This window comes from Maylandia zebra, linkage group LG3, assembly GCF_041146795.1.
Source record: "Maylandia zebra isolate NMK-2024a linkage group LG3, Mzebra_GT3a, whole genome shotgun sequence".
In the NCBI taxonomy this organism is placed as follows: Eukaryota; Metazoa; Chordata; class Actinopteri; order Cichliformes; family Cichlidae; genus Maylandia; species Maylandia zebra.
Window position 1 is genome coordinate 11,686,091 of NC_135169.1, and position 13,276 is coordinate 11,699,366.

The 13,276-nt window shown below is 40.0% G+C and overlaps 1 protein-coding gene across 1 annotated transcript in view; it reads right to left on the reverse strand.

Moving 5' to 3' along the window:
- The window catches only part of LOC112431599 (Fc receptor-like protein 5), a 40,089-nt gene that overhangs the window by 14,877 nt on the left and 11,936 nt on the right, over nt 1-13,276 (reverse strand). Inside the window, exons 5-9 of the mRNA XM_076879540.1 lie at nt 12,220-12,483; nt 11,820-12,098; nt 8,253-8,519; nt 4,908-5,207; nt 4,272-4,529 (exon numbers count right to left, since the gene is read on the reverse strand). Of these exons, the coding sequence (XP_076735655.1) occupies nt 4,272-4,529; nt 4,908-5,207; nt 8,253-8,519; nt 11,820-12,098; nt 12,220-12,483 (1,368 nt within the window). The remainder of the gene's footprint in view (nt 1-4,271; nt 4,530-4,907; nt 5,208-8,252; nt 8,520-11,819; nt 12,099-12,219; nt 12,484-13,276) is intronic.

Sequence of the window (13,276 nt, forward strand, 5' to 3'; positions counted from 1 at the left end):
TGCGGGCCAAATTTGGCCCGCGGGCCAGAGTTTGACACCTATGTTTTAAATCATAACACTAGATGTACCAAGTGATGCACTGTCATTTACGCCAGAATTTAAAGCTAAACACACATGTAAGAGCTATATTAAAACAGATATTGTTGCTGTTTTATGATCATAATCGCTGATTAAATAGAAGCTAAAAAGGAAGTCACAATACATACAAAAAGGAGAAAATTGTGTGAGAATTGCTGCACTAAAATGGCGTTATATTAATCTACAGATTTACTAACGTGTTAGAGTAGTATTTTGAGAATTTTGATTTCATATGCATTATGGCCATTGAATACTGGTATTTCTAGATTTTAAGGAAGTAACATTTTTGTTTTACACAGACAAAGATTTTGATACTCTGGGCTGACAGACTCTGCTTTTTCCTCCAGGAGCACCCACCCCTACCCGGTGGAGCTCAAGTTGTCTTCAGCTTGTCCTGACCGCCCATGCCAGTCTTGTCCCTCACCGGGAAAGCAGTCAGTTTTGTCAGTTCTCAGGCGAAGAATAAAGTTGGAGTGAGAAGTGAGGTCTCTTATGTCATGTTTGTTTACCTCCACATTACTATAAAATAATTTTTACAGCTGTTTTTAGGATCTTTAGGCCTTTAGGATCACGAATGTCAATTAAAAAAAAAAAATACAAAATCTGACGTTACAGAAAACATAAATGGGTCAATGTTGTTGCCAATCATTCAGCCAACTTAGGACCTAATGAAAATAATAACCAAAGACTTCTTGAAATGTAGTTTATAGAATATGTCTATGAAGGTTCTCAGTCATCCAGGTCATCGTAGTCTAAGCTTGGAAAGAAAAGCGTCTGGACTTCTTTAAGTTGCTTGAAGACATGGGATGGTGGGACTCTCCACCATTTGACCCTAGAACTGTAGAAGCTTCTCGGATGACAGGTGAAACGTCTTGTGGAGATCAGAGAAATATTTTACTGCTATTATTCATAGTCATCATCATTACCATTGCATTAATAACATTAATAATATAATCTACAGCATTGATATTGTATTCAGATGTTTAAACATATTGGCACCCAAATAGCCTTTATTACAGGTGCAGTTATAACCACTTTAAACTGTTGAGTTAAATCTATAATCTTAAATGCTTTGGAATGCTTTTTATAATCTTAAATGTTTATATGTAGATTACATTGCATTATAAAAGAAAGGCCTAACTGAGTACACTCTGTGCCAAAGTAGACAGGAAGCGCAGGCTTTTGCAGAGCGTGCTTGTGAAGGTGAAACTAAAGCAGAGTCTAAGTGTAAGTTACTTTGAGGAGCTGTTGGGAGGATGCTATTTGAATAACCAGGTTATTCATTATTGTCTTTTATTCATTTATATCTTTTGATTAAGCTTTTAGTAGAGGTTCTTGATTAAAACATTTATTCAACATATTACAGATATAGTTTCAGTTAGGTTATTATGCACATGAGAATTGGCCTCTCTTCTCATACAGTGGGGCAAAAAAGTATTTAGTCAGCCACCGATTGTGCAAGTTCCCCCACTTAAAATGATGACAGAGGTCAGTAATTTGCACCAGAGGTACACTTCAACTGTGAGAGACAGAATGTGAAAAAAAAATCCATGAATTCACATGGTAGGATTTGTAAAGAATTTATCCGTAAATCAGGGTGGCAAATAAGTATTTGGTCACCTCAAACATGGAAAATCTCTGGCTCTCACAGACCTGTAACGTCCTCTGTAAGACACTTTTCTGTCCCCCACTCGTTACCTGTATGAATGGCACCTGTTTGAACTCATCATCTGTATAAAAGACACCTGTCCACAGCCTCAAACAGTCAGACTCCAAACTCCGCCATGGCCAAGACCAAAGAGCTCTCGAAGGACACCAGGAAAAGTATTGTAGACCTGCACCAGACTGGGAAGAGTGAATCTACAATAGGCAAGCAGCTTGGTGTGAAGAAATCAACTGTGGGAGCAATCATCAGAAAATGGAAGACATACAAGACCACTGATAATCTCCCACGATCTGGGGCTCCACGCAAGATCTCATCCCGTGGGGTCAAAATGATCATGAGAACGGTGAGCAAAGATCCCAGAACCACACGGGGGGACCTGGTGAATGACCTGCAGAGAGCTGGGACCAAAGTAACAAAGGTCACCATCAGTAACACACTACAACGGCAGGGAATCAAATCCCGCAGTGCCAGACGTGTTCCGCTGCTGAAGCCAGTGCATGTCCAGGCCCGTCTGAAGTTTGCCAGAGAGCACATGGATGATACAGCAGAGGATTGGGAGAATGTCATGTGGTCAGATGAAACCAAAGTAGAACTTTTTGGTATAAACTCAACTCGTCGTGTTTGGAGGAAGAAGAATACTGAGTTGCATCCCAAGAACACCATACCTACTGTGAAGCATGGGGGTGGAAACATCATGCTATGGGGCTGTTTTTCTGCCAAGGGGACAGGACGACTGATCCGTGTTAAGGACAGAATGAATGGGGCCATGTATCGTGAGATTTTGAGCCAAAACCTCCTTCCATCAGTGAGAACTTTGAAGATGAAACGCGGCTGGGTCTTCCAACATGACAATGATCCAAAACACACTGCCCGGGCAACAAAGGAGTGGCTCCGTAAGAAGCATTTGAAAGTCCTGGATTGGCCTAGCCAGTCTCCAGACCTCAACCCCATAGAAAATCTGTGGCGGGAGTTGAAAGTCCGTGTTGCTTGGCGACAGCCCCAAAACATCACTTCTCTCGAGAAGATCTGCATGGAGGAATGGGCCAAAATACCAGCTACTGTGTGTGCAAACCTGGTAAAGACCTATAGTAAACGTTTGACCTCTGTTATTGCCAACAAAGGTTATGTTACAAAGTATTGAGTTGTATTTTTGTTATTGATCAAATACTTATTTGCCACCCTGATTTACGAATAAATTCTTTACAAATCCTACCATGTGAATTCATGGACTTTTTTTTTCACATTCTGTCTCTCACAGTTGACGTGTACCTCTGGTGCAAATTACTGACCTCTGTCATCATTTTAGGTGGGGGAACTTGCACAATCGGTGGCTGACTAAATACTTTTTTGCCCCACTGTAAGACAAAGTTCGTGTGAGGTCGAGCCACACACACCCACACAGTAGATGGACTCATTTATAGGTGAAAGTTTAATTATAGTTTGCTTGTGACTGCAAAATTGTGCCTGCAAAAGAACAGTTTGTTGCAGAATGTGTGCCTGATGTTCCAGATGATAAGTGGGCGTCCGGCAGCGACAGGAAGCACCTGCCGCGGAGACGGAGGTGATGTTCTTTTTTATTGTGTCAAAAGTCGTCACCAGAACATTTGTGGTTTTGAAACTTATGCATGTGATGACGCATGAGGGGGCGTCATAAATTTCCCTGACGATATAAAAACAATTGCTTGTGTATTGTTAGAGAGAGATCGATGCTGATTGTGTAACAGTGTTCATCTCTCCACGCATGTGTTCATTAAAATCTTCGTTTGACCTAACCCTCCTGGATCAGTGTTGTTTCTGTATCCCTCCTCAATATTTTAACCCTTAACAGTCTTCAATCAACTTAAAGAAGTCTAGAAGCTTTTCTTTCCAAGCTCCTTAGTTTATAGAAATTATTTTGTTTTTGTTTTTTTTTGTTTTTTGATTAAAAAAAAAAAAAAACAGTGGACCTAAATAAACATACTTTAGAGTTTAAATAAAAAGAATTACAATTATTTTTTTAAATGTATATTTTAAGCTAAAGTAATTTTAAAAGACGGAGTCATTTAAAGTGGAAAAAAAATATTACTGTACAATATTTTTACAGCAGTTTTTGGGAAGGTCACATTTTTTTGTTTATAGGGTAAAAAGAGTCAGATTTTTTAAGGAAACATGTCTTTGCTTACAAAAAATGCTGTGAAACATATATTATGTAACCTTATTATTAAGTAAGACTAAACCATTTAAATTCGGGTTTTTATATGACATGCTAAAGGGCTGAAAAGTTGTGTAAAAATGGTGAATGAAACATTATTGTATGTTAAAAGATGAAAAAATCTTGAAAATGTAAAATCTGGCACTGGCTAAAATTTGGATGTAATTTGTTTCAATCAATAAAATTACTTTGTAGATATAACTAAAACTGCCATTTTGTCATGCAGAATTCTGTTACATTCAGAGGGAAAATTGGATAAATATTCACAATATGTGTCTTCTAAATGGTTGAAATGAAAAAAAAAAAGCAGTTAAGGAAATGTGTGTAAAAACATACCATGAACAGTGATGTTGACTGCACTGCTGAACTCTCCTGATCCAGACTCACACCAGTACACTGCAATATCTGACTTTGATGGGTTGATGTCACATGTGGATCCAGTCATTCTGCTACAGTCAGAGAGTCGGCCGTCCTCAGAGAACTTTCTCACTCTCCACTCAGCGAACTTTCCCTCACAGGTCAGTGAGACAGAGTCAGAGGTGAAGTGTTGCACTCTGTCAGGACTCACTGTGAGAGACGCTGCTGAATGAACATCTGGAAACAACATGCAGTGAAGACACAAAGCTCACAGATGTTAGGATTCAAAATATCGTGATGAAAATGTACTTTGTTTATCCAAATCCTATGTAAGAAATAATGACTATGTAAATAAAATGAATTTAAATATCCAAAATAAAAATACTCATTGCAAAGAAAAAACTAATTAAAAAAATAGTTGTTTCCATATTATCACATTATACAAGTGCAAAAATAATGAAAAGAAACAAAATCAGTTTGATCATAAATAAAAATGGAAATATTCAGTATACACAGACATTTAATTGTCATTATTGAATTTTAATGAGCTGATATTTGGTGAAAAGAGTTGACATAAAATTGGTTTATTGTGATGATAAACAGAATCAAACTGACCTGCAGACCAGACAAATTTTGGTTGACTGTGATCAGTGTGATACTCTGGGTCTCCTCTTCCAGCTCCGCACACATATCCTGCTGTGTGTGTCTGTCCATGAATGATGTAGGAGTTGTTTGCAGTCCCATTGCCATCAGGTAGCAGCTCATAACTGGAGGATTTCTGTGATAGATCAGGAACAGCTTTATACCAGTAGAAGCTCCATCCTGCAGACGGATGTTCAACCTCACAGTTCAGAGTTACTGAGGCTCCAGGACTCAGCCATGATGGAGACACAGTGAGGACAGGACAGGGTTTATCTGTTGAAAAACAATTTTCTCAGAAAACATGTCTAGTAGCATTTCTTAAGACTAAATTCAACTTTTCACCATATATACATACACACATATATATACTAGGGGTGCAACGATATTCGTATCGATATTGAACCGTTCGATACAGTGTTTTCGGTTCGGTACGCATATGTATCGAACAATACAAAATTTGTAATTTATTTCATCAACTTTCCTTCTGACGATGCTGTCTGTGTTGAGCGTTCAGTGAATCTGCGTTCGACTACTCCGCCTAGGCTGCACTGTCGAGCGCAGATCCACTGAGCGCTCAACACAGACAGCATCGTCAAAAGGAAGAGCGCAGGGCAAGCTAGCGAGACAGAAGTTAAGCTCTCCTTGCAACATGGCAAATTGAACCTCCCCCACCCTCATTCAGATCTGGCGTTTGGAATTATTTTGGTTTTCATGTGACGTATGACCCTGAAGGTAAGCGAGTCATGGACTAAAGTAAAACAGTATGTTGGATGTGCCACGCAATGATCAATTACATGGGTGGGAACTAGTGTGTTAGCGCAGTTAGCTCGTTAACGTGTTGGCCGTCTAGCCCCATGCACGGGGTGATCAGGGGTAACTCGTTAACGGAGATTTGCCGTGTTGTGGCGTTAAGGTCATTTCAACGACATTAACCTGAAAGCACTAGTGGGAACACAACGAATATGACTGCACATTTACGCCGACATCATCCTAGTGCAAAGACAAGTGGAAGCAGACAAAAACAAGCAAGCATGCTACTAACTTTAGCCGAGTCATTTAGACAGCTGTTAGCACATGATTCTCCTTATGGGGACCTGATATGTTTAATATGCTGCTGAGAATATAGCCCAGAAGAAGCGGATAGTATAGCTTTTATTTTGGAAAGAGACATTTCTCTGTAATAAACTCTCTTTTCCAAAGATGAGTGATTCCTCAATCAGATACAGGGCTCGCAATATCGCTAGCCCGACGTCCCGGGGCTAGCGATTTTTCCAGTCGGGCTACCAAAATCTATCTCTTCCCTGCCCGTCGGGCTATTGTAGGAAGGAAAAATATATGTCAATGCTTTTGCATTCTTTCAGAAATGTAGCTGGGTAATTATGTCATTGGCATCGGTGAGCCACTGTCAATATGTGACATATTGAAATCGCGTTTGAATTTGCGCTTGTTTTTTTGCTTTCACTTTGCAATCGCGCGAACTGTGTATAGAGAGCGACAGCACTGATCTGTGAGTGATGATAATTTGTGCACCAATTCCTCTGACATCGTCTTATTAATCGTTAGCTTACTATGCAAACATGACAAGTGAAATCTCCCGCAGCAAGCTTAAACATGTGAGAGGTTGATCGCGCAGAGAATCGCTGAGCTTATGTGAGTGCGTGTGTAAAAGCAGCAGGATATATATTTCAGTTCTGCTGAGCCAAATAAGACAGGTCAGGGTGAAGAAGTGACAGCCAAAGAAAAGCTTACCACAAAACGGAAAAGTAATGACAAATCAGACTATAAGGCAAAAACAAAGTGCAGCTTTATGGTTTCATGGACAAAAGAATTTCTGTGGCTGCAATATGACGAGGTAAATAACCAGGGCTGCACATAAGTGGTCCGCAGGTGCGCATTCGCTGTCAAAATAAAAAACACGCACAAGGATTAGGGTTAAATTTAAAAACTGTACTTTTGAGTTAAAATATATATTTATAATTTTAATAAATGACAAATTAAAAAGGCATGAACATTTTTTTTGTATCGAAAAAATATCGAACCGTGACACCAAAGTATCGAACCGAACCGTGAATTTTGTGTATCGTTGCACCCCTAATATATATATATATATATATATACATACATATATATACATATATATATATACATATACATATTTACATATATACACACACACACACATAATAATAATGCCAAACAGGTTAAAGAAATATTATGCTGTTGTGTCTTCATCTAAATGCTGAATCGTGAATTCAGCACGATCGTGAATTTATTCTACATTGTTCTTTAAACCCCAAATCAAAACTTCACTTATTCCCTGTTGTACTCTGTGTGGTAAAATGGGTTATCCTCTTCCTTCTCTGCATGAAGGAAGAGACCTTCCCGTGGCACACTGTTTTGTCCACTCGAGTTGAAAATTGCAAGGCTTAAAGGATTTCAAGTCTCATTACAAGTAATTCTATCATGACTCACAAAGATCAGTCAGTGTGACCTCCAATGTGAATTTTTTATATTTAATTCACTGTTTTAGGAATATATTTGTTATAATAATAGTAAATGTTATACTTGAAGTGTGACATAATTTACTGATCACACTCTAGAAGAATCAGATGTTCTACTGCAGAGAAATGAACACTTTCTAATCCTAAATACATTTAGTGGATACATTTTATGTACTTTGATTTCGTCTAAGAGTTAATGTCAATAATAATAATAATAATAATGTAAATGGAGAAAAATGATAAATCATATCAGCACCAGCCAAATCTTTAAATAAAATTAGGCCATTTTACAGTTTTAAATCACAGCTAGACTTTTTCCAAATTTTCTATTTAAAAAAAAGTGTGTCTAGCAATCCATTTAAAAATAAATTTAGACTAAAAAAAACTGAACTAACTACACCATAATACAGTAAGTTGCTGGAATAGGTAAAACTCCACATGTGGAGCCACAGGAAAAATTCTCAGATACTCAGAAGACAAACCAGTGAATATAGAAATGGAGGAGAAGAAGAATAAAAGGAAGAAGAAATAAATAATAAATTAAGACAAATACATATTTTTTTCTTAGTGGATGTGCTAAGACAGGTTCACCATCTGTACAGTAGATGTTGACAGGGCAGATAAGAAAGATGATGCTGTGATACACATTGTTCTGTACTGGATCTTTCACTGTGAATACTATTATTCAACAAAGAAAAAAAAACTACTTTTATTGCCATCTGAAAGTTGAGCAGCACTAAGATAGCTAGAAAGCTGTATCATAGAATAAGCCTTTTTTTTTTTTTAACCTATTATAGATGAAACATCTCGAACTTACACAATACAGTCAGTGTGATGATATCACTCCACTCTGAGAAGAAATAGTCCCTCCTGCCCCGGCAGCTGTATCCTCCACTGTCAGACTCAGTAGCTCTGATGATTCTGTATTCATTGGATGTTGGAGGTGTGTTTAACTTGGCTGCTCTCCATTCATACGTCCACTGAGCTCCTTCACCTCCCTGAATCTCACATCTGACAGTGACTGTCTCACCGCTGTATATCTGAGTCCAGGATGGCTGCAGGGTCACAGTGGGCTTACTGAGAACTGTTCACAGAAAAATATTCATAAAATAGAAACAAAATCAACAGAGAAATATTAAGATATGTATTTCATAATAATGGTAAATTTGTTGTTTTATAGTTAGGAATGGACCTGCACAAAAATAAAAAGATCATTTTCTGTTCATTTAACAGATGGAGAAAAACAGTGAGACCGTGAGGAGAGACTGTATGACTATATGACTGCCTTTTCTGGTGCCACTGTGGCTGTGGGTTTATCTGCTCTTATGAAAAGGACATATACATGTCATGAATCGCTGTGCGGCAGACAGGAGTTGGACCCAAAATGCAAGACTCACAGACTCAGGGGATGAACTCAAAAATCACAGCTTTATTTGCTGGTAAGACAAACATACAAACTAAACTAAACTGGGGAAACAACAAACTAAGAACTCACAGAGAGACACAGGGAGATCCACACAGCATGAGGGACAACGCGACACTGACTCAGAGAAACACAGGGTTAAAATACACTGGGAAGTAATGAGGGGAATGAGACACAGAAGGAGGGCACAGCTGGGAGAAATCAGGACTGACGAGACAAGCAAAGCAGGACACATTCACATAAGACACGGACCTTCAAAGTAAAACAGGAAGGATCACACAGAGACGCGAACTTGACACAGTGGAGACAGCGACTAAGAAACACAGAGACATAAACCATAAGGCAGAGGACTCTAAGAACCGAAAGACACAGAGGGGAACTCAAACATGCAGACACAGACTTACACAGAACAGAGGGGACACAGAGAAACATGAAGGGCAAGGGATCGAAACTAGAAACCATAGAATAACTCACACAAGTACAATAATACAAACATCACAAAGAACTAAAAACGCTGGGTCAGGAGACCCAGGACCGTGACAATACATACATACACACACATATACTACCAGACAAAAAGTTGGACACATGTTCTTATTTAAAGGTTTTTTCTTTATTTTCACGACTATTTACACTGTAGATTCTCACAAGACATAGCCACCCCTCGCTTCAATTACTGCTTTACACACTCATTATCTCAATGACCTTCATGATGTTGTCACCTGAAATGGTTTTCCAACAGTCTTGAAGGAGTTCACAGAGATGATGAGAAATATCAAACAATCAAACACCAGTTTTGGTCAAGTTACTTGAAAAAAGTAATCAGTAACTAATTACTGATTACTTCCCCAAAAAAGTAATCCCGTTACTTTGCTTATTACATATTTTCAAAAGTAATTATTTACTTAGTTACTTTTTAAAAACACGATTTACAACCTGAAGAGGTGAAAAAGCGATAGATCTTTCAGCCCAATTCTACTTTTTCTGCATAATCCATCATACAAAATGTAATCAAATGGAAAAGTCCCTTTTTAAAACTTGTTTTATTAGTTTTAATCTTTTAACTTTATGCATCAAGCAAAAATTTAATTATATGCACCATTCTCTGACTGGAAGAAATTTGTTTAATATTTAAACCTATTTTCTGCACATTGCAGCACATAAAATATTTTTTTGTGTGTGTTAACACTCACTCTTTCAAATAGATGCAAGTAAAACACAGCAGAAAATAAATAAAATCAAAGACTAGCGGTCCTGTTGCTCTATTTTCACCTGTAAAGCAGGAGTGGGGTAGGCGGAGGTTTACCCTGGTGCAGGTGTGCCGCAGCGGTCAGTGGAAGAATCCGCAAGTTTCTCTGTGAATTTCCCATTACATCGTAGCGCACTCGGTGCTTGCTTGGAAGTTAAGGGGTTTTTTTCGCTATAAAAAGAAGTTTTCTTCCCACTCACAATGGACACTAATGTTTTTGTCACTTTTTATGGAATCAAACTCAAAGTAAGGTCAGTACTTCCACGCTTTAACCACTGCACGCTCATACTCTCTCCCGAACTCGATATATGATCCATTGTTGATCTGCACACAGCTGTTGTCACGAACGTCGCACTCGCTTACGTCAATGTCGTGAGACATTCTCGCAAAAAAATCACGGTTTTAGTAATGCAGTAACGCAGCGTTCCTACGGGAAAGTAACGGTAATCTAATTACCGTTTTTGCAATAGTAATCCCTTACTTTACTCGTTACTTGAAAGAAGTAATCGATTACAGTAACGCGTTACAAGTAACGCATTACTGTATATTTCTGTCAAACACAAGAAACACAAGCCGGATGGGATAGCACATTGCTGCACAACTCTGTGATAACCATGCTGGTTCAGCGTGTCTTCAATTTTGAATAAATCCCCAACAGTGTCACCAACAAAGCCCCACACTATCACACCTCCTCCTCTATGCTTCATGGTGGGAACCATGCATGTAGAGACCATCTTTTTACCTTTCCTGAGTCGCACAAAGACACGACAGGTCGAACCAAACATCTCAAATTCTGACTCATCAAACCAAAGCACAGATTCCCACTGGTCTAATGTCCATTCCTTGAGTTTCATTGTCCAAACAAATCTGTTCTGCTTGTTGCTTTTCCCTAGTCGTGGTTTCTTAGCAGATATTTGACCATGAAAGACCGATTTGCGCAGTCTCCTCTGAACAGTTGATATAGAGATGTGTCTGCTACTGAAACTCTGCGTGGCATTTATCTGGACTCCGGGCTCCTGTCAGCTGTGTACCAACCTGACTTCTGCACAACTGATGGTCCCAACCCCATTAAGAAGGCAAGAAATTCCACAAATAAACCCTGACAAGGCACAGCTGTGAAGTAAAAACCATTTCAGGTGACAACATCATGAAGCTCATTGAGAGAAGGCCAAGGGTTTGGAGCACTGTAAACAAAGCAAGGGGTGGCTACTTTGAGGAATCTAAAATATAAAACTGTGGCGGAGGTGTGGTCCGGGGCGCGGCTGCAGGGGAGGAGTGGTGCAGTGAGCTCAACGGGGCGGTGCTGGTAAGAACAGCTGATGGCGATTTTGGACTGATGGTGGTTTTCCTTCCCTTTATATAGTGAGGCGGAGAGGAGTGGAGACAAGAGACGCTGGGGAAACCGACCGCTGTCAGACGGTGTTCTGTTGTAATTCAGTGCACACTCTTAATAAATGTGGGATCTGATGACAACGACCTGTGTGTGGGTGTATCTGTGCCTAGCGTGTGTCACAAAAACATATTTAGAGTTTTTTATGATTTTTTTCTTTGAATTCCATATACCTTGCTTCATAACTTTCATATCTTCAATTGTTTGAATCTACAGTTCTGTCTGACTAACAATGTAACATGCTTTGTAGACCATTGAATTCATCCTGTGCTGACCATGATGACATTTGTCAAATGGAGATCACACAACAAACATGACTTACTTGATCCTGACAATGTGAAGGCTTCACTCCACTCAGTTGAAGAATATGAGTCATCTCTGCGTCGACTCTTACACATGTAGTCTCCACTGCTGGACTCAGAAACTCTGAATGTCACATCATTATTGTGTGTCCACTGTGTGGGTGTGCTGGGTCCTCTCCATTCATACCACCACTCAGTGGTTTCACCTCCTTCCTGCACCTCACATGTCAGAGTGATCGTCTCACCTCTGAATATCTGAGGCCAGTTGGGTTGTTGTTTTACAACAACTTTATTGGAAACTGTTTACACATATTAACAGTTGAGATACAAACAGAAACATGAAATCAACACAGAAAACTTCACATTGTATGTTTGATAATCATAATGAATGTATATTTCAAACTAAATTACTGAACTCACTGGTTTTCTCAATGGTGACATCATCACTTATATAAGTGTAGTAAACTAGGTTTCCTCTTGTTCCTCTGCAGCGGTAGATTCCTCCTTCAGATACTCTGATATCTCTGTTTTGTTGATCTCTGATTTTACCTTCATAGGTTGTTTGGGTTCGTCTGAACCACTCATATTTCCATCCATGAGAGCTCTGCACAGAGCAGGTCAGTGTCACACTGCCCCCTACTGTTATGATTGTTGTTCCTGCTGTCAGTGTGGCCCTGGGTTGATCTGCAAGTAATTTACAGGAAAAAGTAGAATAGATTGTCACTTGTCTCAGGAAGAAATTTCTTACAGCACTGATAACACTTTAAATATTCACTTTTAGTAGAAATGACTAATTACTCTGCATGTGACATATTGGACTATGTTACAAAATCAAACTCGCTCTGATTTATTATTTATTGAAAGAGAAATATCGGATATAACAGCTTTAAATTTCTCATCATATCTGTTTCCCTTTTCATTAATATTTTAATAGTTTCAGTACAGTTTCAGTATTGCTGTCCCCACACCTGTGTCCCGTGGATGCTTTACAGGACAAACGTTACACTGGTGCCAAAACCCTGGCGCGATGTCCAATCCCCAGCCCGCTCCGCCTGCTCTCCCGGCGGCTCCGCTGTCCGCCCAGCCACCCGCCGAACCGCTGCAGATCTTGGGCCAGATGATGTTGGACATGGCGGCGATGGCGGCTCATCAGGCTGCCACGCAGGACCACCAGCTGGCGTTGCTTCACCAGCAATCGGAGCAACAGACCACGGCTCTGGGGCAGCTGCTGGGGACTGCGGCCCCCCTCCACTGTCAGTAACGTTGCACCGGATGAGGGATGGGGAGGACCCGCTGGTGTTCATCGAGGCTTTCCAGGCCACGGCGGTGGTCTGTCACTGGCCGGAGGAGGAACGGGCCGCCCGGCTGCTGCCGCTTCTGTCGGGCGAGGCCCAGACGGCGGCGCTGAGCTTGCCCCCCGGCTCACAGGGGGTGTTTGAGGATGTGTGCTGGGTGGTGCTGGATTGTCTGGGCCTCT